At 45.4% G+C, this 25,595-nt stretch overlaps 2 protein-coding genes and 1 long non-coding RNA gene across 12 annotated transcripts in view; 2 read left to right on the plus strand and 1 right to left on the minus strand.

Moving 5' to 3' along the window:
* chas (chascon) overlaps positions 1 to 2,518 on the minus strand; it is a 9,435-nt gene extending 6,917 nt beyond the window's left edge. The window contains exon 1 of one of the 4 annotated variants that reach the window (XM_018020900.2): positions 2,431 to 2,518. The gene's annotated coding sequence lies outside the window, so the exon portion shown is untranslated. Of the gene's footprint in view, positions 1 to 679; positions 767 to 2,025; positions 2,106 to 2,424 lie in introns of those variants that run through there. The other 3 variants (XM_026812009.1, XM_026812018.1, XM_026812012.1) reach the window with 3 other exon arrangements.
* On the plus strand, positions 2,303 to 3,253 carry LOC113464098 (uncharacterized). The gene is made up of 2 exons (XR_003388929.1): positions 2,303 to 2,394; positions 2,498 to 3,253. It is a non-coding gene; the product is annotated as an uncharacterized LOC113464098 (long non-coding RNA).
* Positions 3,254 to 5,366: 2,113 nt separating this feature from the next.
* tay (tay bridge kinase) lies at positions 5,367 to 25,358 on the plus strand. Of its 7 annotated transcripts, none has more exons than XM_026811802.1 (16): positions 5,367 to 7,417; positions 19,183 to 19,368; positions 19,443 to 19,556; positions 19,632 to 19,667; positions 19,759 to 19,785; positions 19,860 to 19,920; positions 19,987 to 20,189; positions 20,320 to 20,694; positions 20,772 to 21,010; positions 21,085 to 21,204; positions 21,278 to 21,501; positions 21,579 to 21,820; positions 21,900 to 22,064; positions 22,137 to 22,419; positions 22,490 to 22,631; positions 22,707 to 25,358. In XM_026811802.1, exons 1-16 carry the CDS (start codon positions 7,031 to 7,033, stop codon positions 23,710 to 23,712), a joined length of 3,810 nt encoding a protein of 1,269 aa, XP_026667603.1. In that variant the 5' UTR covers positions 5,367 to 7,030; the 3' UTR covers positions 23,713 to 25,358. The 7 variants fall into 7 exon arrangements, with proteins under 7 accessions (XP_026667603.1, XP_017876701.1, XP_017876709.1 ...); XM_018021212.2 differs by having other exon boundaries at positions 21,612 to 21,820; XM_018021220.2 differs by having other exon boundaries at positions 21,666 to 21,820.
* Positions 25,359 to 25,595: the final 237 nt, after the last annotated feature.

Consider the following 25,595-nt stretch of genomic DNA (forward strand, 5'->3'; position numbering starts at 1 on the left):
TTTTAGCACGGTGCTATTTATTATTAGTATTATTCTTCCGACGTCTGATTTCTTTTTAATTATAGGAAATGCGTTTTTCTAAGGTACATAAACTTTTCGGATTGACTGTATAGCCAATACATCCTTAATCAAAGCAAATATTAAATAGGTGCAAAGCTACTAGCATAGTTTCTTTAAATATTTAATAACAGCATCAAAGACATTATTTTTGCATCAACGGTGTCGGTGATCTCCTGATTTCGGGGAAAAGCGAAGCATCTTCGGACGCAGGCTATTTAACTCTCGTAGCGTAATCGCGAGCGCCTAAGTATGCGAACGCGTGTATGCGCGTATAGGCGGGGCATAATAATTCATCAGGACGCTCTTTTCTGCATGGAAGTCGAAGGCCGCAGCGGCACGCGGGTCTGTGGTCGCGACCACCTCGATATGGGCTGCGATACGATATCGAGATGGTTAAAGACACGCGTGCGCCACGTACGACCAGTTGCCGATCGCAGTGGCGCGTTTCTCTACTGTTTAATCGTTCGGCTAAATACCTGTCCCTATTACACTCTTAGAAACAGTCGTCTTTCGATATTAGCTTCGTACTTACATCGGTTCTTATCTATACGAAGGCTTTGACAAAATGAGAGAAACAAGCTAAACGTAGTTTCTATTAACACAAACATCATTAACTTACGATTGGACGAGACTATAAATTCCATCGTTTCATTTATCTGTAATCAAGGTGTCTGAATGACACATCGTGAATCGTAGGACGGGAGTTAATGAGAAGGAAAACGTCAGGCTACGCCATTGAGCAGTTGCGTCCTTGCGGTTGGAATTACGCACGAGCTCTCCCCGTCTTGGCTGGAACAGGTACGTAAGTATCGTCTATTTTTCCTCCCCTAGAATCTAGACTTGTAACGTGCCGTCTTACAACGAGTGACGGCTACCAGAGGAAAATAATTGTGAAACCGGTACGATCATCCATGTTTCGATTAACGTGATAAAAGATACGACGAAATCTTTCGCTCGGTTATTGCGCGGAGTGGAGCGAAATAATATTTGCCGAGGACGGTTTACCTCAGAATCGGAGAATTCGTATTGACATCACGCGTCAACGACAATTCTATATACGACCACGTCGGCTTTTTTTCTTCATTGGATATGCGTGTGACGTCAGGGATGCGTCATACCGGCTAAACGAGTGAAAACTGTCCGCTGCGGAGGACGTTTTTCTGCTCTCCTGCTTCGGCTAACAGCCGACTGACCCACCTGAGAGAAAGATACTCGCCGAACGAATAAAACGGTTTTTATACATTCCACGCATTCAGTCTTCTTAGAAATGCATAAACTCACCAGTGTATTTATAAACGTTCCAAATCCATATTATGAATGACAAGAAGCATACTAAATGTCCCAATTTCTACTCACTGGCTTAAGCTTGCATACAAAATGATAGAAAAAAAAGACGTTCATTGTAGGTTCGTCTCAGTTTTTTGATTTCTCGCATTCCTTCTCGGTTTTACTTATATTCCGTACCATCGAGACTTGAGTAAAAGCGGGTAAATCGCACGGTTTAAATCGAGCGAACGCGATTACTCGTGGCGAGATACCGTTTAAATCACCGGCTCGACGCGTTACCGGCGATTTAAATGCGTGGTCGAGGGAACTTCGGAGCGACAGATAAATAGAGCAATCGGATAGCAGGTGGACATGGACACTCGTGGGCGGTATGCGTGCGATGCATGACGGACACGTGACCTCAGCGAGGACGTAGCCGTTTTCGTTAAACAACGATAAACCGCGATTTACAATCTGACACGCTTTCGCGTTTACGCATTAATTAATAGTCTGTAGTTAATTTTTCCGTATTCTCGCCAAATTACACGAATTAATTTTATCAGATGTTTTCTATGAATGCACAAGATCTACAGTCTGATAATTAATCATGCTGTTCTGAAACGGTATCCGAGTTCATTTAACTCCTCACACGAAAACGCAGCAAAGCAGAATGCGGGATAATTGTTAAAAATGCCTGACCGCTCTTCTGTGAATTTCAAGAAACACCGTTTCCATGTTAACCGCGTTCAGACACCGGGACGATTTATCACCGTTCGTCGTTCCGTCGAAATTAATCCCGTCGGTGAATCGGTGATCGATACGAATAAATAGCCGGGTAACACGCGGACCCGAGCTGAACGAGGAGAGGGGAACTTGTCTTTTCCACTGCACTGGGAAGATTCCCATCGGTGCAGCCGCGAAATTACGTAAGTAGCTGACAATGCCAGTCTCGTAACATCCTTCGAGGAAAAAGCTACTCGATGGAGCGGGCAGCGTTCTGCAGGAAAGTATGCAACGAAAGGGAGAATACGGTCATAGTTGCAAGCGGGATTCACGGCGAGCCAACAGGTGAGAAAGGAGAGAAAGAATCGTGTTTACATTCACCTGATTCCTATCGCGCTCCCCGGCTGCTCTCGGATCCCTGGTGATCGATAAGCGATAAATTACACAGGCGAACGCGCGGCTGCGGAGAAACTGTTACGGGTCGTCGTTGAAATCGGTGGTCAGCTGATAAGGGAGATGTCCCGGCGTGGCGAGTCGTGGGACGAGCGACGAACGAAGTTCCCGCCGCGCATGCTGTCGTGGCCAGCGCTCACGATACTGTCCGCTCGTTGAGCGCTTTCTGACGGATCCAGCCACGGTGTTTCAAAGTGGGAGACGAAGATCGCCGGAGCGGCACGAACCGCGCACGAACTATCGATCGATACTGATGAGATCCATGGATCCTTACTCTCCTCCTTGGATCTATCGTAAAAATAGATATTTATTCACTCATTTATTTAATTCACCGGTTAGAAACCCTTCAAACTACGAGAGCAGAAAGTTAACATTGTAAAAAGTTGCTTTTTAAGTTTATAAAAGATAACTTTAATAAATGTAGAATAGAGAGGTACGTGGCGATGTCATACAAGCTGCGATATAAATTGCATACGAAGCCTTCTTCTTATGACTGCACTGGAATCATTAAATATGTCAAACAAGTGACTATAAATCTATTGGCTTTTGAAACAGCCCTGTTGACGACGAGTGACCAAATCCAGAGATGAATCTGTCAGAACAGAAGGTACTCTTAGGTCTGATTAGTACGCGTGAGGAATTGAACTTGATTTACCCTAAGAGAAATGATTTAGTATGATTGTAATATCTTTTTAATTGAAAAATTGTCCACACCAGAAATAAAATTCTTATGTATTCTCTTCCACGAACAGATCATTCACTTTTTCTTTTTTATGTGTTACTTTCTCTTACTTATAAGTCATGTTTATTAAAATGTATTAATTTTTTAATGATAACCGTTGGACGTAGAAGGCTGTGGGATTATTCTGTGAACAGAAGGACAACGGCCGGATCAGGGACAATACTTGTAAGGACACGAGGACATCCGCGTTACAACAAAACCGGTCAGCAGGTCAGAGTCGATTATTCGTGTCGCTTGTAAAATTGACCATAAACGTAAGAAATTCATCACGTCGTCAATGATGTATTACAACAAAAATACGAGAGCTCAAGGTATCGAGTTTCTGACTCACAGTGCGAACACAAATAAAACGTGTGATACTTATAAATTTATCAGAAGCGTTTACTTCCTTGGTAATGATCCATTAAGTGAGTACGTGGCAAGCGGCTCACGCGTGTTTGACGTCCAGCGTCGATTAAGATCAACAAATTGGACGGGGGACTAACATCGAGTCACGTTCCCATCCCTAAACGGGCTATCGTGAAAAATACATCTGGACAGAAGCGACGAGCATTTTCAGGGGGACCTATTCTTAGCGCTGGAGGTCGTTAATATGCAAATGCGACGTCCTGAGCGAATACCTTATATCGCGTGCCAAGTGATTCATTCTGTAATCGTATTTTCATATTTCACGACGTTCAAAAAAGGACAGAGACGTTTAACTCTGGGGAGGACGTCGATCGATTGTTGTTTAGAAAATTGGGCAACGCTGGTTTCGCGAGAGGCTGTCGCCGTTATAATTATCGTTAACGATCGCTATTTCATCTACTCGGTACCGCGTCGATGCGCTCTGTTTCCACTCAACAGTGAACCCGTAATAGCCGCTATTATGCGGGATTGCGCGGCTCAAAACGGCGGTGCAGATTTTGCATTCCGTTTACGTAACGAGCTAAAAGAAAGAAGAAAAGTGGACCGAAAGAGCTGTTTAAAGAACGTTACATCGCCTAATTAGAAGGTAACGCGCAAAACTGTGGCTCATTAACGTTGATTAAAATGATTATACGTTCGGGCCGGTGAAATGTGTTAATCGTAAACGCTCCAATCTCGAGTCGTCTATTATTCGCGGCAATTAAAAAAGGATCAATTAAAGTTTCACGCTCGCGCATTGTCGCGAAACTCCCAGAAGCGATGAATGAGATTCTGACTCGACTCTTCTCGCCTCGTAATCTCATTATCCCGGTTCGCCTTGGAGCTAATCTCGTTGTCTATGTAAAGACCGCGATCCCATTATCCTTGGAACCAAACGCTGAACCAAGTAGAGTGTATTACGATTGTATCGCGCAATCGTTGCAATGTCAATAACAGAAATTACAACAGAGAGAGAGTGCGTGAGTAACTGTAGACGCAATTAGTCAGATGGTGACCGCATAAATCCATCGACTCCGAGACTGGTACAGATCCATAAGGGTATGAAAATTCGCTTGATTCGCGTGCAATTATCCTTCCGGGAGGACGAGACCGGCATATGTAGGTAAGCAAGTAGCAGGAGCAAGCTTACCTATATGGATTTGGAAACGCGACGTTCACCAAAAGCGGTGGCACGAAATCGACGGTGGAGAAGTTTGCGCGGCTAGCGCGTAATTGGTTCAAATGATTAAGAATCGACAAATGCTATCTTCTACCCGGAACGTCATTACGAAGAATCGGATTTACGATTTTTTCCTGGAATGAATTACTTCGCTTAAACAACGTGAAATAGTGAAAGTCAAAAAGAAAGGATCAAAGTAAATTGCCTCTCATGCAATTATTCGTCAGAAATTTGAAAGCGACTGATGTTCGACCTAATTCCTGTGCTCCTTGAGATTTATAGATATCGTTCTTGAGACGTTCTTTACAGTTTCGCAACTGATCTTTCAAAATTGTAATTCACCCGCTGTCGAAGTCGGCAAGCAAGTGGCGTTAACTACTGGCGAACACGTTTACTGCCGGATTGGCTCTTCGACGCATGCAGATGGCACTGCGGACGATCTAGTGAGAAAACGAAAGGACCTAGATGGAAGCCAAGTGGGAGGGTGGGGGCAGAGGGGAATCCATTAGTGCTCGAAGCAGGATAGAGGCAGGGCAGGGGAGCACATCGAGCGTATATGTATCTCTGTTCGTATTCGTATGTTCGCCTTCGAAGCATAGGTACGCCATGTTCTCGGTCGTTGTATTAAGAGAGAAATAGCTCGGCGAGTGGAAGGGGGACGGAACGAGCAGAAGGTATCGAAGCATCGGCGGAGCGAGCAAGAGGGAGAGCCAGAGTGGAAAGGAAACGGAGATAGACGGATGACAGAAATGCATAGCGGCAACGGCAGGCAGCAGCAAGAACAGCAGCAGCGCACAGCGCATAGAGGAGAGATCGCGTCGTCCACGCGTAATTCGGGGCGTGTGCTAGGTTGATCGGTGATTCCCTAGCATCGGTGGCTGCGTGATCGAGGATGTACCGGTGTCAGTGCGAGATAAGCGCGATCGCCCCGTGACGACGACGACTTCTCGTTGTCAAAGAAGGTGCGCGAGAGCCGAGGCACGGTGTGGGCAGGTCGCGGCCATTTTTACCACACGATGCGGCAGTCGTGCGTGCCTGTTCGATCCGCCATTCCAAACAATCGGTGTACTTCGTGCCCGTGGCCTCGCAGGGTGCATCCGACTGCTCGCGGAGGCGCCGTCGAACGACGATAATACGCGGCCTGGTTCGACCATCGTCGTCGCGACGAGCGTTACCTTCGACGGTGGAGCGCGACTTCTAACAGCTCGCGAGAGCCGGCAGTGTTACTGGTGGTGGACGGTGCTCGGTGGTGGTGTTGTACCACGTCCTCGTCGTTAACGGCGACGACGTGGACGAAGAGGAGAAAAAAAGAAGAGTGATGATGATGATGATGATGATAACGATGGTCGTGATTATGGGGAGAATGAAACCACTCGAACAGCCGATACATTGGAATACCGTCGTAGCTGTTCGAGCGTGCCTGTGATTCGTGGGTTTCTCGTGAATAAAATCGCGCGCAAGTGTGTGCTCGCCTCCGATGAATACGTAGTGTGTGCATTGCCCAGTTCTGTGCCCGTTGCCCAGAGTGTCCGTCTCCGTCTGTCCGCCCCGTGTGTGCGTGTTTCTCGTGCCTCTTCGCCACGCACATCGGACTTCTTCCTCTTCTCCTTGGCGCGGAGCGCGATCGATGTGACACCGTGTGACCGCCTGAACTTGGTCTTTCGCGACCGAAAATCTGTACAAGACTCGTCGATCCATCCTACGGAAAGGAATACAACACGGTCGGGTGTTACGCGTACATCGAAGCCATCTCCAAGAGCGTTATAGTTGCGTGTGTCCCGTCGGTAGACGTCCCGTGTCTTGTGAGAGTGTATATCCCGAAGGCAGTGTGCGGCTCTCCTCACCGTGCCCCCCGTTACTCCGTCTCTCTCGGTTCTCGCTCGTTTATTCTCATTTTCTCTGTTTTTCCATTCCGTCGCATCGCTCTCCTTCTTTCCTCCCTTTTCTGCTTCGTTTTATCTTCGCGTGTCTTCTCTCACGGTGAAAGAAGCACTACAGACGACCGTGGTAGAATATGCTCGACACCACCGCGGCACAACGCTTCTTGTCATCGTTCTCGCGTTGTTCGTCGCGGCCGTGCCACCTCCGTCTCCGCGTTTTACAAGGCTACCGAATAGTCGAGGAATCGTGAGGTCGTCTGATGACCGGAGCTCGTGCAACCAGTGATCAACGAACGGGCCTCTCGGTACGGGGACAGGACGTCTAGGAGCTCCCCGAAGATGGAGATCGAGGCGAAACAGCGGAGCCAGAGGAACAGGAGACGGGAACGGGCCCAGCGCATGCTGGCGCAGAGGGAGAGCCTGGCCACGGCTAAGCAGCAGCAGCAGCAACAGCAACAACAGCAACAGCAGAGCAGGCAACGGCCGAACGACGAGGAGGACAGTCACAGCGGCGAGGACGAGGACCCCGCCGCCGGTCTCGGCCTCGGACTCGCCAGGACCGGTCATCCTCGTGACAGCCATTCCCGACCGCCCAGGCCACCGCGACCCCCGAGGCCTCGCAAGAAGTCTTCCCTCGCGGCTGCCAACCAGAAAGAGCCTCTCTTCGAGGAGGAGATTATCGACGGCTTTGCCATACTCGCCTTCCGCACCTACGAAGAACTCGAGGTGAGCCTAACTGTCTCTCTCTTATCTTTGTCAACGGGTCTTCAATCGTTATTCTATCGTCCACCGACTGTTTATATTGACAACTATATTCTTTGTAGTAAGCCCTCGGATATCGACGCTTACGAGAAATCGATATCGTAGCCAGTGCATCTTTTGCATTGATTAAAATTCTATGCTTATTTTCCTGGCTGCCAGCAATGTTCTTTATTTTCGTTCCTTAAATACGTAAGATACGTATCTTCAGGGTTACTTTTGATTGGCTAACGAATTATGTATTTAACATATGTTCACCATCTTCGAATGCATTCTCCTATTATATTATGAGAATCGCAAATCGTTTTTACTAAACTGTGAACGTTCCCTTTAATCGTTATTCTGTCTGATGGAAGCAATTGAAATACACAGAATTGATATGTACTAATTTTTCGTCTCTCGACGGTTTTTTACGTGACACGATGTATCAACGCTCACATCTCACCTGTGTCACAGATTTACTCTATAGCGGCGTGATTCGTTGACGGTCGTCATGTTTCTTGCGTGCGCGCGTGCAGACCAACGCGAACCGTGCATCGCACCGAGTGTCGTTTTCATTTTTTTCTTATCCCTTCCTCTTTTTCTCCCCGTACACGCCACGGTCCGTGCAAAGCAATGTTTTTACGTTATTTGCGTGTCGCTGAAAACACTCGTGAACAAACTATCTAATTTTACGACCGGAACTTTTTATTACTATTATTAGAAGGAATAAAGTTTCATCAGATTGAGTTTAAAATAATAAGTGTGAATACGTGTGTTGGTTTAAAGGGACGCAGGTATATGGAGAAACGTACTGCAGTAAAGAATGCAATGAATTGATCTTAAAATTTTCTCGGTGCTCTCTCTTGAACTGGCAGACTCAAACTGAACTAAACGGTTTTATGCCTCATGCCGTTATCACTATTTTGTCTATGACATGGGAATGAGCTTACGCCTGTAAGATTCGTTCTCAAAATGATAATCTCATACGGTTGGACTTCCTCTGTAAGTTTAGGATACCTTATCCACAAACTTGCTGAGGATACGAAAATTTCAATCATTGATTTTTGCATACATATCTATACACACTGGCTGGTTTACAACGTGTGGACTGGTTGTAGGGAAACAGATTGGAATTCTGTTCGCGGTTCCAGATAGATTTTTATATTAACGCTGAAGGGCTTTTGAAAATTTCATTACACGATAATCCAGGCGTTGTTCGACGAGTCGAGTAAAAATATTGCTCGAAAAGAGTAATAAAAACCAATTAAAGCAAATTGCCAACTCGTGCAATTAAACCGTTGAGCGTTTTAACTTTGCCACGTTGATTCGACGGGATTAATTTATGAACGTTCTACCCGAGCGTCGGCCGTTGCTTACTTTTGCTGCTGAGGTAAAAAAATAAATGGAATTAACAACGGGGCGCGTTGCGCGGTACTATCTTAGTTGCTAAATTGCAGCAACAACTTTGCCAACGGAATTAAACAAGCCCCGGTAAAATAACTATTCGCGTTTTATCGGCACAAAGCTTTCGTCCCTTTGAGTTTCATTTACAACAATGAGACGTTCAACATCTCGGGTAATGACAACAATGGCGAAGTCGTAGTAACTCTTTCTTTCCTTTTTCTTCCAGCGCGTCGACATAAATTTGCATCATAACGACAGACCTTGCGAAGGTAGTGTGTAACACGAAACCCGATGTTGTGGTTTAATATCCGACGTCGCGATTTTCGTTAAAACAACGACGAACCGCGCAAAATAATTAGGGGATCGTGTTTCCCTCGATCGATTCGGGAAAGTGAAACTGGCGTTTCAGCTTGAAAAAGATACCGCGCACACGATACAGTAATGCGAGGAAATAATTACGGGTACGTCCATATATGGACGGTTGTGGTCGTAAAAATCAATACACGCGAAAGTGTCATCGGAATTTATGAGTCAATTATTCATTTCGCACTTGATAATGCGCGAATCGAAAATTCAGTGTTACGAAACGAAGCAGATAATCACAAAATCTGTTTGCCAAGATTTAGATTTAATGTACACGATTAATTGCTCCGCGATTCGAGCAAAAACTTGCGCATACGTTCATATGCATTTGAATTACATAATTCAATGCCGGCCGGTGATAATGATATTCGTTAGCAGTAAGTATTATACAATATTTCCTTGCTCCAAATAGACATTCGGCTCGCCGCGTAGTTGACAGGCTACTGATTTTCATTTCAGATCACGTATTGTTAACTTGAACGATGCGTGTTCCTCTGGAATCTAGTGTTACTTCGAGTGTAATTCAAACAACGCACAAGAGCCAACTCTCGATTATCAACGCTCGGCAAACTGTGATTTATCTTTGAAAAAAGGGGAAGATTCTCAAAGGATTTTCAATCGCGAGTCTTATCAGGAAAACCAAACACGGATATGGTTTACCCAACGGAAAACTATACACACCACAGAAGATACTTGAAACTTATATTGTACATAGGAATGAAAATATTGCTGGAGCCAGTTTTAACGCGGTTGCAGAATTAAATCGTCGAAGCTTGAACTCGGGAACGAGTTTCGGCTACCTTTGCGTGGAAAATGCCGACGCTTGTTTCGAAATAGAACGGATTAATTACGCGGGGCCTTATCGGCGAACATCGAAGCGAGAGCATAAATCGAATTTATTATCTCGGTTTGGCGCGAGCCAAAAAAGAGAACGGCGTGTATCCGCGTCCATACGAGGCAACGAAAGCTCTTATCCGATGCTACTGGCACCTTTTATCATGATTTATCGCATACGCAACCACTAATCGTTATTTTTACCGTACATCGAGTGATACGCGCCCTGACGCGGCTGTCTTCGTTAACGAGCTACAATTTTCGCCTATAGATAAGAAGCAACGACGTAACTTCGCTTCCTTGCCAATCCATTTTCCCCTGTTATATTATGTAAATTAAACAAACGTTTCGAATTTCTTTTAAATCGTTAAATGCTTTATAATTGCTGCTTCTTAAATCCTTGACTGACTTAAATATAAAAGGGAATCCCGGCCGGAAATTCTCGCTTTTACTGGCAAAATTGTAAACGCGGGTCAAACCGTGTCACGTAGGAATCTACAGAAACAATGGATAAGAGGTATAGTTTATTCTCTTACGTTTCGCAGTGCAAACTACCGTCGAAATTGCCTAAGTCTATTTTTCACGTTATTAAGCGTATTGTTATCGCATAAAAGGCCTGCCGGGACTGGAAAAGAGACTTCGAAGGCGGTCTGTCGGTCAATTCCTCGACGAGTGTAGAACCCACAATACGATACCTGGGAAGGGTCTTGAAACGGCTCCGAATCTTTTGTTTCCTTGTCTTCTATCCCGAGCAAAGTAAATCTATTTTCTACCTGAGAAACCGAGAATATAACTCCGCGACGGTTGTTACTGCTTGTAAACATGAATCACTAGTATTTGCCATTCGATAATTTGTATTATTGCACACTCGTCTCGCGATAACAATCGTTGATCCTGCGTTAGGCGATTAGTTGAAAATGAAATCGACATAAAAATAGCTCGCGTTCGTTTTACGCTCGTTATCTTCCCTCGCTTCGACAATATATGCGATCGCAAGCTACTCATTAGAATTACAACGTAACCGACTTCGATCAGCTGATCGGCTCATTAGTTCGCATCGTGCATACGATAAATTAAGATTTTCTTACTATGTTATATCGTGGAGGAAATGCATGACACATGAAACGACAAATCTTGCTAATTATACATATTTACATAAACGTTTCAGTGACTGAACGAACAACTCGAAGTGTTCTATTTTTAATGTTTGATAATCGCGATTCCCTCGATAAAAAGAGGGAAGTAAAAGATCGGAAACTTGTTACCCGGCCGTCCGTTTGGTGCATTATCGAGGCACAAAGTGCATTGTTATTGTCACGGAGAAAGTAGCCGGCGATGTATGTAAACCGCTTAAACCGGTCCCCCTTGTTCCTGAACGGGTTCGCGATCCAACCTGAGCTTCTGGACGGTGCACACAACAGCTGCGTAAGCCGCGTGCAACGTTCAGGCAGGAAATGCCAGATCTTCGCCTTATCAATCCTGTCAGCTGGTAACGCGATATAATAATATGTTACTTTTTTTATCTCGTTCCGCGCGTAATTAAAAGTCGATTTGGAATTCCGAGTTCTTCTCACCCGAACGTGGATAATTCGCGATCCCCTCTCTCTTTTTCTCTCTCCTAATTAAATGTGAGAAATCGTTGTGCCCGACGGTAAAGTGAATTGTCAGGCGCGCACGTTACCAGATACTCTGTTATCTGCTCCCGAGAGCCGCGAGTAAGACGATTTGAAATGTAAACGGCAACCATAGGATAGGATGTTGATTCGGTGTCAAACAATTAGTCGGTAGCGAGATATGCATCGTCTATCCCTCAGTCGACTAATTACCGAGAACCGTGAGAATAAAAACCGGAGCCCCTGTTCAATCCGTCGGATTGCTCAGTTGACAGTATCTCGTATTGACATTTGAATCTAATACATACCACGGTTTGTTACCGTCGAAAATAATTAAACTCAGATCTCTATCTAACACGGAGGGATAAGATCTCTGAGCGTGTGAAATCTGCTGTGTAGCATAAACGACCATGGCTCGAGGGGTTCCAAAAAATGGAGTCACCGTTTTTACTGGAATAATGCACGCGCCGGTGATTTTCTTTTCCCGAATTCCACACGGGGAAAAATATCCTTTTTGGACTGTTTCGTCGCCCCGCAACATACGGAGGGAGCGTTCGACCTCTCCCGGGTGATTGTCCTTACCACAGATTCTTTCTTATCCGACGTGTTTTCTCCCTACCCTCTCCGGTTCGACCGGAGGAGGCTGGTCGCCGTCTCGTTTCTCCTGGTTCGTGTCCTTACATTCTTCGGCCGTAGGAGAGAGACCGAGTCGGGAAAGATGGTGAGAGAGAGAGAGAGAGAGAAAGTGAACGCGATGAGTCGGGTCAAGAAGAGAGCGTGTCGACATGTGGCGAGATTATTATCGTGTACGTAACACCGTATTGTAATACTTAATTATCTTGTCCGGCATCGTCGAACGATCGTTTAATTTATCTCCGCGAAAAATGTTCCCTCCTCCCGGGGAGCAATTAGTGACACGTTCAATGATACACATTCTCCGGCTGGCGCAAATGAAAAATGATCCACTCCGACGATGATGATACACTCCACGCGCTCCTTTCCTGAGAGTAATCCGTCGCCCGGTTCCTGGTAGCAAATACGCGGAACATTTATTTATAATTGATTCAGTTAAACGTCCAGCAATCATTCTATATTACGCGACGTGTTCGTTCCCGCGTGTGTCTCTCCCTCTCCGTTTGCTGCACGAACACCGACGATCGAATTTGTCGTTACACGTCACGTCGTGCGACGGACATTAATTACGTTAGGGTAAACTCGTCGTGTTCAGGATCAACCGAGCGTATCCCACATATTGCGATATCCGAGCGGACTGATTAGCACACGGCCGGCCACTCTATGCATGTATCGGCTCCTCCCTTCGTCGCACCCTGTTCTCTCACCCTCCCTTACCCAGTGGAATCGTTGGAATCGTTGCCGCTCAATGATTAATGGCCACTTATGGATTTAGAGTGAGGTCAGTGTCACGTCGTCGTCGTCGTCTCGGCCGTGCTCGTTACGTAAGAACCGCCTTTTCACACGAGAGCACAATTGTACACGCGGATCTGCATGTACGTGCCCGGTGTTTGGTTACAGTGAAACAATAAGCTCATCGGTCGAGTTAATTATTATTTCAAAGCTACCGAGAAACTGATATACGAGGATCGATGAATTTTCTTCCCGATCTAGTCTTTGTATGTTTTCTAACAAAGGAATAGAGCAGCTTCTGGCTTATCACCAAGGCCATCAATTGTCGAAGAGGAGAATCAAAAAATGATTAGCTTCACCGATACGTAATCAGCGGTTCTTGCATTATAGTACTTTCGTGATATCTATCTTTAGTGTTGCTGTGTCACCAGTTTGAGAATGCTCTTTCTGCTTAACTTATATTGTGCGGACGACAATATAAAGGGTATATCGTAATATACGAGCACTCTATAAGTGCTGTATCCTACTTGACCCTGTTCCCGAATTACAATCCATTTTTGTGCTCCAATAATCCTCCAGCCAGTTTAGTGCAGGATCATTTGCGAATAATCGACGGTGCGGCCTTAATGTGAACGATGAATCACCGATAGCCTTTGGAAAAATAATACAGAGCTCCTTCGGTCTGAGTGCTTGCTTGGTCACATCTGTAATAAATAAACGCGCGTATCAGTGACAATATTTTTCTACGTACATCGAGCATGAAACGGTGTTCAACATTTTAATGACCGACGTAACGATGGAAGCCGCGTTGCAATAAATCCGAAGGACCGGGAACATCGAGTGCAACGACGAGGAATCCGGTGAAAGGAAGTGGGAATCCCGTCTGAATGAGGCAAGTTCGTTTGGGCGGGTATAATTCCGACGCGGAATGGATATCGCGGGCATTCGCTGGATTACCAAGAGCCTCTCTTAGCGTCGTTATCTGTACCGAAAGAGTGAGGTCAGCAACGCCACGCCACTCAATAAATCAGCTCGGCAAGCCGGTGCCAACGGAGGTGCCTGAATTTCTGCCACGTGATCCGTCAACAGAGAGAGAGTTCAACCGGTAATACTCTCTTCAGTCAGCCCCTCTTTCCACGGACGCGTACGTGTCCACCGCCGCCCCCTGGTGAAAATCGACCGGGCCGAGTTTCGACGACGCGCGATGGTCGCGACAGGCAGACGTCAAACCGACTCGCGACCCATTTTTTTCTTGTACCTTTTTTCATCCACGGTCATTTCCCCCTTTCGTTGCTCGCACAATTTTCTCGCGTTTTATAACTGTCGTCGTTACCTTGACACTGCCGCGCTAAACAATTGTTTCCACGTGCGTGCAGTTTCTCTGTGACGTCGGTTACGAGGAATTTTATTCACCCGACGCGGCGCATGCATACCTACCTGGTGGTTTCTTTTTATTTCGTTTACCCTGTTCACGCTGCATAAGCTCGCCTACGTTTGTTTGCCTCGACGCAATCAGCGATCACGCCTCGTTGCGGAGATATTCGATTAAATTATTCCGGAAAATCGACGCTCGGACTTATTGTTCCGAATTAACTTATTATCGAGGATATTATATAGGTAGGAAGAAATTTTTGCCTAACGTATTTCGGACTAAGTATTTCACGGTGATTAATCGAGTACTCGGATATGTAATTCGTTCGATTAGCAGCGAATATAATTTCTATCGCATACCGAATTACAGGATACTATCAGCAGTCACGTAACGAGGCGGAATATTTTAATAATAAACAGGAAAATATACACGGGCAACGGTTATCGTGTTCCTGCCGGTTTTTGGGCAGATTTAAACGTCAATACGAGACACGGCCGAACGATAATGCCTCTTAATTAAATAAAACTGGCTCCAGTGCAGAAGATTTGCATTACATTTTTATCTCGTCCGATCTGCTCTCCCGGTTCATTTTCAGATACAAGCCCGATAGATTAATTTCGAACCAGCTTAAATTGCACAATTAACGCGTACAGAGCATTTCCAATTACTATCGACGATTTTATGCCTCCATTACGTCTCTCTCGTGCTTCTTATAATCGAACGATTCGCTAATGCGATGCATTCTGTTTTTTCATCAGACACGGAAACATCGCGTTCGTATAGTTAGTAGCAATGAAATTGAGCCAGCTATGTGAATGTGTTACTTTCCCCTAGCAGAGGACAGAATTCAAAACGAATAATAAGTCTACATCTTATTTTTTCAATTTGGCATCGATACTGTTATTGAAAAAACAAGACGTAGACTTATTACTCGTTTTAAGTTTTGTCCTCCTAAGAGAAACTAACACATTCAAATCGCTGACTCAATTTCATTATTACTAACTGTACCAGTTGCTTTTTCTATGTAAATGTTTATTTCTAGAACTGAGGGAGTCGGTGCAGGTTCGCGAATCGATACCAAAGGGTCGCGTATCGATGATGGACGAAACACGGTCGGTGCACCTGCACGAGCTGTGACCCACTTATGCTCGTTATAATTTGAAACACGGAAGAAGACTTTAACTTTCGGAACTCTCCCCGTGTCTCGTATTAATAATCGGCCTCGTCGATCGCGTCGGGAATCGAATTAAAAACCTCGGGCATGATCGACGTACGTATACGCATCCGCGGTTTTCCACACGCGTACGTGTACCGGGAAAGGGAACAAAAAGCATGATTGATCGGACGCGATTATACGGGCTGTTTGCCATGCGACTTGCTCGTCCTATATCCTTACCGACCCGTGACAAGTTTATCGAATAAAATATTCGAAAAAGAGAAAGAAGATACGCTTAGCAATCATCTATCTATCCGTTCTCCATTAACGGTATCGATCGAGCGAAATTAAGGATGAATTAAGGATGGAATTAAGATATCGATGTGGATTTTTGTTTGCCAGGAGTTGGGTTTAGACTACAATTATCTTCTACGCGGAAGCGATCGCGGATCGGTATTATCTACAATAAACGTTCCCTGCGCCAGGATAATAGCGGCACTTATTCTCAAATCATCAGAACTGCGCTGCAACCTCAAAACCTGCCTATGGAACGTGTTTCGCCGATCGGAAAATACGGCTAACTATGTAAATCGCCGGGAGAAATGTTTACGTCTGAAAATAATCTTGCATCGCGGCCGGACGATGGTCGCTTTATCGCCGTATTTACAGCACTGTAAATCTTTTTACTGCCCCCGGTTCTACCGTTTTTTTCCCCTCGACACGCAGCGCGTCGTTGTCTTCTTTTCGCAGATGTAAATCCATTTAATTAACTGGCTTCTACCAAATGAAGACTGACATTAAACCGCGACTGCGTTCGCTCTTTTTCTTGTCGCTACATTCCATTTCCCTTGGTTTTAAAAACGTCGTTCGAGATAAGCATTGGTTCTACCAATAATTTGTCACGATTCAGTAAACGCGAGAACGTGGACACTTGTTGAAACATGAGATAATAGTCTTTTTAAGTGTTAATTAACAGGTCGGAAAGAAGCTCGCGAAGACGGTAGCTGAGAATATAAACAATACCACCGTGATACGTGTTTGCTTACGAATAATTTTTGGACGGTGGCCAGCATCGTTTCACGCTCGACACGTCAATTTGGTACTGGCAAACGGCCGAAATTTTCGTCAAACAGATGTCCAAATCACTGTTATTATCCGCTTGTTACAAACGACACCGAAGAATGCTTTGTTTCAATGCTACCCGTCGCCGCAATTCATCGATTAGATTCAATTAATCGCGTTTACCGCGCGTACGTTAATCGGAATTCGCTTACTACTTGTTTGCTTGGCAAATAATAACTGTTACCTCACAATTGGCGAATTGTTTGCCTCCTACAATCTTGCAATCGTTAAAACTCGAGCTCCACGGTTCGCAGAAAAATCGATTCTAGTTTTGTTCGGTCCGAATCCGAGCCAAGTAATATTGACTCTTTCCTGAATACGCAAATAATACATGTGATTATTATTAGGGGAAGAAAAAGGGGAGTATCGTTTAAGATTCTCTCGTTCTATTCGTTACGGAATATAGCGTGTGGATGAATCAGAATGACATAACGTGCGCGTTAACGCGTAGCAGACAATTCATTTGAAGTCATCAACTCGTTGGAATCGCACGTAGATACATACGAGCCTCGCGCATTAACCAAACGACATATATGAGAATGTGGTAGCTGAATTAGAGTCCGATCGTGTCAACACCAAACGAAAAGACGTGGCAACGTTGTACGGACGAGTTTAGTAGCCGGCTAGCCAAACCGCGGAGTAGCTGACCGATGGAACGTCCGCATGTCCGGGAATGATTTTACTTTAGCTGTCCCATATTGACGAAACGTCGTCTCCCGAATCGGTGAACGCTTCTTTATCTCCCCTGACCCGAGAACTTTTAACTCCTTAACGCGCGTACCCGACGCGTTCTAACTTCAGAGAGATTCAGACGCAGATATCCATCGATTTTTCCATTTATTTTGTACAATATAATGTACAGTCGTCTAATCAGTTCGCAGAATCTTTAACTGCTCGTCTCTAATCGGTCGTACACGGAAAAAGAGAACGTCTAAATCATCGTAGATATTATACGATATTATCTTTTCCGCTTGTTCACGGGGTGGAGGTTTATCCAATTAATTCGCTTTAGCAGCGAGCAGCGTGTAATCTGACCGCGGATACAAGTCCTAGGGGGTTTCACTTCGCAGTTGGCACACGTGCGCAGGTGGAGCGTGGCTTTTGCTAGGTGGTAGTTTTTTACACGGCGAGCTCTAGTGGCTTTTTCCCATCCGTTTCTTTGGTAGCCAACCGTACCTGGGATAAAGAGAAGGACAGACAGTGCGAACGAGCGCGAGGAGCGCTGTGTTTACCTGAGAAGGAGAGCAACAGCCGGTGCTGGGAAAGAGAGAGAAGTCAGGGTTCATTCGTTCGTTCGTCGGGCTGCGCTCCTTCCAGCTGGCCTGGCATGGCACGGCAAAGAAGGCCTTGTCGCGCGGCTGCTCGTTCGGTCAATGTCTCCTCTTTCTTCCTCGCTCTTCCTCTCCTGCCTTCTCCTTCTCGTCTCCCCCTCCTCGTTCACCTCCCCCACTTTCTACACGATCTCCAGCACCCCTCGTGCCTCTTCGTCCTCGATCCTGCTCGCCGCCGCTGCCTCTTTCATTCCTCCCCTCCATTCGTGCGCTGCATCGCGCACACGAGACACGGTGTGCTGCCTGTGAATCCTGCTGTCATCTTTTGCAAACCCGGTCTCTCCTCTGTCCTTAGAGTTCGAATTTGAACGAACGAGCCAACCGCATTCGACGACGACGGGCGTGTTTCCTCTCGCGTTCGAGGGAACGAGACCGCGTTTTATTAAACCGATAACGGTATTTAGGTGCACCACCGCGTACACACGGGGGGGGGGGGGGGGAGAGAGATAAAAAAACCGCGAGGAGAAGAAAGGGAAGGGAGGGAAAGGGGCAGAGCGCCACCCGTTCAGAAATGTGCACTGACATCGCTGTTTAAAGGCACCGACAGAAAGGCGGTTCTCAGGCTGCGGGGCTCTTTTTCTGCTGTGCGCGCACCACACCGTGTTAAAAAGTTCTCGCATCTCGCGCTCCCCGCGATAATCCGCCGACCGCCTCACGATTTCTCGCGTCGCGACACAGTGATGAAAGGATAGATATCGTTTCGTGGCTTTTCTTCTCGAGACGGTGGCTGAAAATTGTGTGCAGCGTGTTTACCATACGTGTTGAACGCAGTCCCTCGTTGCTCGCTCGAATTTCATTACGTACGTGTTGAATGCGACCGAAGGATATATCACGATATAGTCCTATATATATAGTGTAGGTACGCGTATCGAGTGTTTATTAGATACAATGAATGATCGCCAGGGAATGAAATTCGATTATTTTAATTCCCTACCGTGGTGTTAGCGATTACACCGAGCTCTTGAAAGGATTGTGTTACGTTTATCACGATACCCACTCGTAACAGCATACTGAGTTTCATGTAAATATCCTCAGTTGTCTTAGAATATAATCTCGCCTTTTGAAAAATTACATGTACATTATTCTTTTACGCACTGTAATCGTATATCACGTTTCGTTAGTTAAGATATTTTCAAAACTTCAATAACTTTCGCAGCGGAAATTTAATTGTAACTTTCTTTTCGTTTCAGAGTGCAATAAAGTTAGCTGGTAAAAATAATATCAAGAAGCTGTCTACGTTATTGTCAATAGTGGAAGAAAAACCAAAGGTGGACACCGGGCAGAATAATAGACACAACGAGCATCACATCAAAAATCATTTCAAACACAACCATTATACACACAATTCCATACTGACACCTTCTACCATTAACCAGGTAACTTATCTTACTCTTAGAGTAACAATTGAATAAGAGATAACTACTTAATTGTGCACTGACTTGGCTTACAGGGCCTAGATGCAGGTACAAGTGACGATAGTGGTAGAGCATCTGAACAATTGCATGGCCCTGGTATACCTAGGGATTGCCAGGACGCAGACAGTTCCAGGGACCACCTCAGCGATGTAAGTAGATCTGCAAATTAAAATAAATTCTGGTGAGAAGATGTACTAGACTTAATTTTGGTAATCGTCTTACAGGCTAGCAGTCATTGCAGTTCGGGTAAAGGTTATATCGTAAGTATCAAACCGGAGGATGCACTGTTTATGTGATTTTCGAAAGCTGCTATAATAATCGTCTTCGTTTTCCTCTCTTTTTTAATTACAGTGTGATAGTGAAGGAGAAGACGATAAGGTAAATAGTTGTGCCATAAACTTGTCGCATCGACCATTGTCAAACAGTATTTTGAAAACCAGTTTTTATTTCAGGGCTCGGACGCTGAATCGATACTCTTTGAATCTTCTACCCCACCACCCCTTGCACGTAAATGTACGTTTCGCTCGAATAATCGACAATGATTTCGTGAAGACTTACTAATAAACACTTACCTTGTAGACGAATTGCCATCGTCTTCACCGCACGTTTTGCCTCCGGCGAACGGGGCAGGAGGGTCGCCTCCAGACACGGGTGGACAAATCTCGAACCCAGCAACGGATGCTCCGGCACCTATACCACCTCCCGTACCCGCGTCTGCACCAGTTCCAACAGCGCCAAGCCCTCCCAGTCCCACTCTACCCCCTCATATATCCCAACCACCTGTAAGTAAACGTTTTCATTACTCCTGGACAATGTTTTCCAGGAAGGAACCATAGAACACTTCCTGCAGAGCACGGTTCACTTGGATGGTGTTTCGTTTTCAGTGATAATGTTAATCGAACGTATTTTCAGATGACTAGTCCATTGGCAGCGAACCCACGTGCAATAGCTCCGCAACAGCGGCCAACTTCTCCCGCCCTGCCACCGCCTTCCTTGTCTCAGCAGCCTCACACCACGATCCCCGCGTTACATCCACCCAATGTACCCCACGTCTCGTCGAGTCATACAACTAGTCCAGCGGTAGCTAGCTTAGGTGTGACACCAGCAGCACCTTCGAACGGAGCTACGACCACCAGCTACCCGCCGTCGATACCAATGGCCGCTTATCCACAGACTCAACCATCTTATCCGCCTCTTTATACACCGTACACCGCTCTGAATCACAGTCCGTATCTCCCTCCCGCTGTCCCATCTCCCTCTCATTCCGCTTCTTCACGGGCAGAAGTGGTAAGTTCACGGTATATCTAATATAAAAATGTTCACGATCAATTCTCGATCTGATCTTGACGGTTTTCAATTTTTAGAGAGGCAGCAGAGCTTCCCCGAGCACTAACATAAGTAAGCAACAACCTATAGGAACTAGTACTCCGAACCACAATACTCCTTTGAGTGCTGCCACTACGACATGCGTATCCACGATAACTAATACGGTCACCACGGCAAGTACCATTGTTCACAGAGACATGGTAGCTTGTAGTTTAACGGGAAGAAACAATAATTCACCGCGTGGTCACAGCCCGAATCGGGAAAGAGAAAGTTACAGGTAAAGTATCTCAATCATACGTACCAGTATTTCTATAAGTCGACGAAGCTCTTATAATGATATTACTTTTGTAGCAGTAACATCAGTAGCCTAAGTCGAGGAAGCATAACGCCTGTAAGCGTGCCAAACAACACATCTTCTCCAGCCAGTTCTAGTCTACCCGCTTACTCCACCAAGCAACAAGGATGGATCGGGTACGAAATTTCCTTACCAGAATCTCTTCTCCTCGGTTGTTTTGCGTGATTCAGTGCCAAAGTGAACTTACAGTAGCAGCACCAATTCACAATTGTCTCCGGCAACGGCGACATCGGTCCCGAGGCCGACTCCACCGCCGGTACCTCCGCTTGGCATGCACTCGTTCCCGCCGCCGATGTTTGCGGCACCGTTACCACCTCCAGTGTCGAGTTCTAGCCCACACACATCACTGCCTTCGTTACCACCGCCAACGACCAATCCCAACCCGTTCTCCGCCGAGTCGCTCTTTCAATCAAGTAAGTATATAACTCATACTTAAAAATTTATTTGGGATCTGAACAAGAGAGAGAAAGAGTTGAAAACGCATGAGAAGCTAACGGGAAACAAGGGGTGGCTCATGTCGCAGATCAGGCGGACCTGTTAAGGCGAGAGCTTGACAATAGATTCTTGGCATCTCAAGACAGAAATGTTGGAGTCGGTGTCGGCAATTTGGGGCCGCCCCCATATCTCAGGACGGAGATGCACCACCATCAGCATCAGCACACCCACGTGCATCAGCACACGACGCCTCTGCTCCCACCGACAGCCGCAACTACATTATTTCCACCCCCTATCGTACGTAACTCGTTCTCTCTACAGCTCCTTCCCTATATTTTTTCTACTTCGATACTAAGAACTATATTTGTGTTTACAGTTCAAGGATATTCCAAAGTTGGGAGGCGTCGAGTCACCATTTTTTCGTGGCAATCTAAATCTTTCTAGTTACTCTGGATTCAATGCAGGCCTCTTACATCCTGGAATCGGTCCACCCTCGACTCCTTTTGTACCTCCTAATCATTTAACACCATTTGCACCAAAGGTAATCTCCGATTCCTGTCTCTCTTCTTTATTGATTATCTTCAGTATTTTTTTACCATGTGTTCGATTGCAGAAGAGTGGAAAATGGAACGCGATGCACGTTCGCATCGCTTGGGAAATCTATCGTCATCAACAAAAGCAACAGGCGGAAGCGAAGGCGGGCAGCGTTGTGAACAGCAAAACAGAATTGTTGAGACCACCGGGTCACCTTTATCCGGCTGGTCCAGGAAGTGGTCTCGGAATGGGAGCACCACCAATGGCGCCACCGTTTCCCACCAATATACCACAGGCACATCCTGCTGGACCACCTCCGCCTCATCCTGTTGGTTTCCTCTCAGCACCAGCGTCGCATTTAGGTACTCTATTAGTCGCATATACACAACATGCGAATCATTTAAAACAATGCTTTAACATTATATATTTTAGGAACAGGAATGTCCCCTTTCGGAAGGTATCCATCAACGTTTGCTGGGCCGAATTCCAACTTTCCCGGCCTCTCCACGTTTCCCCCGTCGAGAGAAATGCCGCCACTTGGTGGGATCAGCTCTGTACACGATCCGTGGAGGGGGTGCGTTTCCAGTTGTGTTCCTTCCGTAAAAGAAAATTTATAAGTCACTAATAGTTATTTTTTTTATTTATCTAGGTTGCAAAGAGCCTCCACTGGATTTCCGCCAACCACAGCTGTGTCGTGGAGCTTAAAACCGGAGCCGCCCGCGATCGATAGACGAGCGGAGATGGAGGAACGCGAGCGCGAGCGGGAACGAGAACGCGAGCGCGAAAGGGAACGAGAACGTGAACGCGAACGTGAACGTGAACGGGAGCGATTGAGGCGCGAGAAGGAGCGGGAGAGAGAAGAGCAGCGCGAGAGGGAGAGACGAGAACGCGAAAAAGAAGAGAAGAGGAAACAACAAGAAGCTGCCGAACGGGAAAGAGAGAGGAGGGACAAGGAACGACGGGATATGGAGAGACGCGAGATGGAACGCGACCGATTGATACATCAAGCTCGGCAGCACGTGATCGTGAGTCGAGATCGGTCGCCTTTGAGAAACGGGTCAGCACAGATTGATCCTAGCGAGGTACGAGTTAAGGAGGAACCGCGAAGCAAGGACGATGAAGTCGTCATGCTTCCGAGGCCACCTGGTCCTGGTCCTGGACAATCCGCTGGAGGCCCTGGTCCGAGTCCAATGTCAGATGCTAGGTATCATCATCCTCATCCGTACCTCGCAAGGCATCCACACAGCATGCCCGCGCCTCATTCCATGCCGCGTAGTATGATACCTGGTCTAGGTGGACATCCGATGCAACATTTCCCACCGCCTTCCGGACCAGGCGGTCAACCGGGAGCTCCTTGGCCGGGCGATCCCTTCAGGGACTACGGTTACAATCCTTTGCAACAGCTACGATATAATCCGTTAATGGCTGCCGCTGCGTTCCGCGCAGAGGAGGAGGAAAGAGCTAAATTGTACGCTGGTTACCCACCACCGCCTGTAAATTCGTTAAGAGCCAAGGACCCGAGCCCTGGGCCGTTGAGCAATTTACATATGCACCACAGAGCAGGTCCTGGGCCGGGGATGCCGACACGCCAATTAGAACCGGCTTTGATGCACGCGGACATACACAAGAAGGAGGATACCTCTCAATCTCGATGATACATCCTCCCCGCGTCCTCGGCTTCTGCGAGCGAACGCACTAAAGGGTCAACATTTTGAGCGCGTCTCCGAGCCCCCCGTGGTGCTGGTATTTTGCTAACGGAGAAGAGTGGCGTTATTTAAAAAAAGAAAATATTGTACATAGATTATATAATATTTATAGTTATCGAAGAAAGTGTGAAGAAAAGAAAATCGTGGAGGATGAAGGGAGCCTCTGCGATGATCATTAACGAAAATGCCTTGAAACCGCTGTGCGTCCGATCGATAATTGAAACAGACGAATCGTCGATGCGAGATGAGTCGAGGCATTGATTAAAATAAACGTGGTCACAAAGTAATTGAAATGACAGTGACGTTATGTGATTCTCTGCAGTTCCGAGGATCTGACTGTTTATAACGACATAAACTTTCATCATTACGATAATTATACGTACAGTTAAAAAAAAGTATCGTGTGTAATATTATAGATATTGTAGAATGCGAGACGATGCTACGTAAAGAAAGAAATCCACGTTAAAAGAGAGAAGCTTAAACGGATCTCTACCATTACTCAAAAAGTTATTTAATTATTTATTTATTGCGACGTATAAACGAATCTCTATTACTGACATACGGATACGATCGTAAAACAAGTTGCCCTAATTTAATCAATATAATATTAACGAAAAATCTGATGAATTTTCTTTTCTTCATAGGAATATTAATTTCTACCATGTTAATAAGAATGATAGGAACGAAAAACCAAGAGGGCAAAAGAACAGAGGTAACTTTGGCTTTTGGCAGCACAAGCATGCTTTTCCCTAATTTCTGTCTTTGTTTTTTTTTTTAATTTGCCTGGAGCTTACAATTGCACTCTGGTGCTTTCCTGTGATATAAAAAGTAAGATCATTCAGAAGCATTGCAATTGTTTTTCATCGTAATTTATAAGGAAAGAAGAGACAGTATATAACGAAAAATGTAAATCAAACTCTCTTCGGATAAATTATAAACGCAAACGCGATTTGTCTAATGCTGCGTTACGCAGCGTGAACGAAAGGAAAAAGAATTATATTCCTCAGGAAAATATGGGATTTGCGAGTAAACGAATACAAAAGCAGTTTGTCCGTGCCAAAGTGCTTTAATCAAAACCACATTTAAACTTTACGTAGAGGAATTGCAACTTCTGACTTTGTACCCATCAACAAGAATCGAAAGAAACTATGTACTTCTTCTCCATCCTTGTTTCATCGTCCTCTCAATTAATCGCCATATACATCGTTATGTCATGAGAGAGCTAATTCGAGGTGTCTCTTGAAAAAGAAGTAAAGAAATGAAATGAAATGAAATATTCGTGCCATGGACCAGGCTTGATTCGGAAATCCTGGTGTCTTTAAAGAAAACGATGATACTTTTGTTAAGTAATCAGATTTTTTAAACCGTTTCGTTTATACTGTAAAGTCATCATAAAAATTGTATATTATTAAATACTTAACGACCATACGCAATTTGGAAATTGTAGATATTTTTCATCGATGCAAAGTTGCAATGTGATGCAATGATTCTGTTCTTGTAGATATCGCGAAGTATAAAAAAGGATTTTGTGTGAATAGGTTTTTTCTAAAATTGATTCTTTGTAAAAGGGTCTAATAATCATAGTTTCTATCAAACCTGTCTGTTTCTAGTACTTTCACCAAGCCCGAAACATCTCGATCCATAAAGACATCAGAAAAAATTGACAAGAAAATAATGCCTTCACAATTTCACAACACACATTTACTTTACGAGATTATGCTTACATTTACGCGTACTTACAAGTACCATTTCTTCTGAAGTCTTCATGTACATACGCTTTATAGACCATGTGACAATGCGCGAGAATGCATTCTCTTTTCAACCAGTCTTCA

The sequence above is a fragment of the Ceratina calcarata genome, unplaced genomic scaffold (assembly GCF_001652005.2).
Source record: "Ceratina calcarata isolate Rehan_Ccalc_2016 unplaced genomic scaffold, ASM165200v1 scaffold114, whole genome shotgun sequence".
NCBI classification, from domain to species: Eukaryota; Metazoa; Arthropoda; class Insecta; order Hymenoptera; family Apidae; genus Ceratina; species Ceratina calcarata.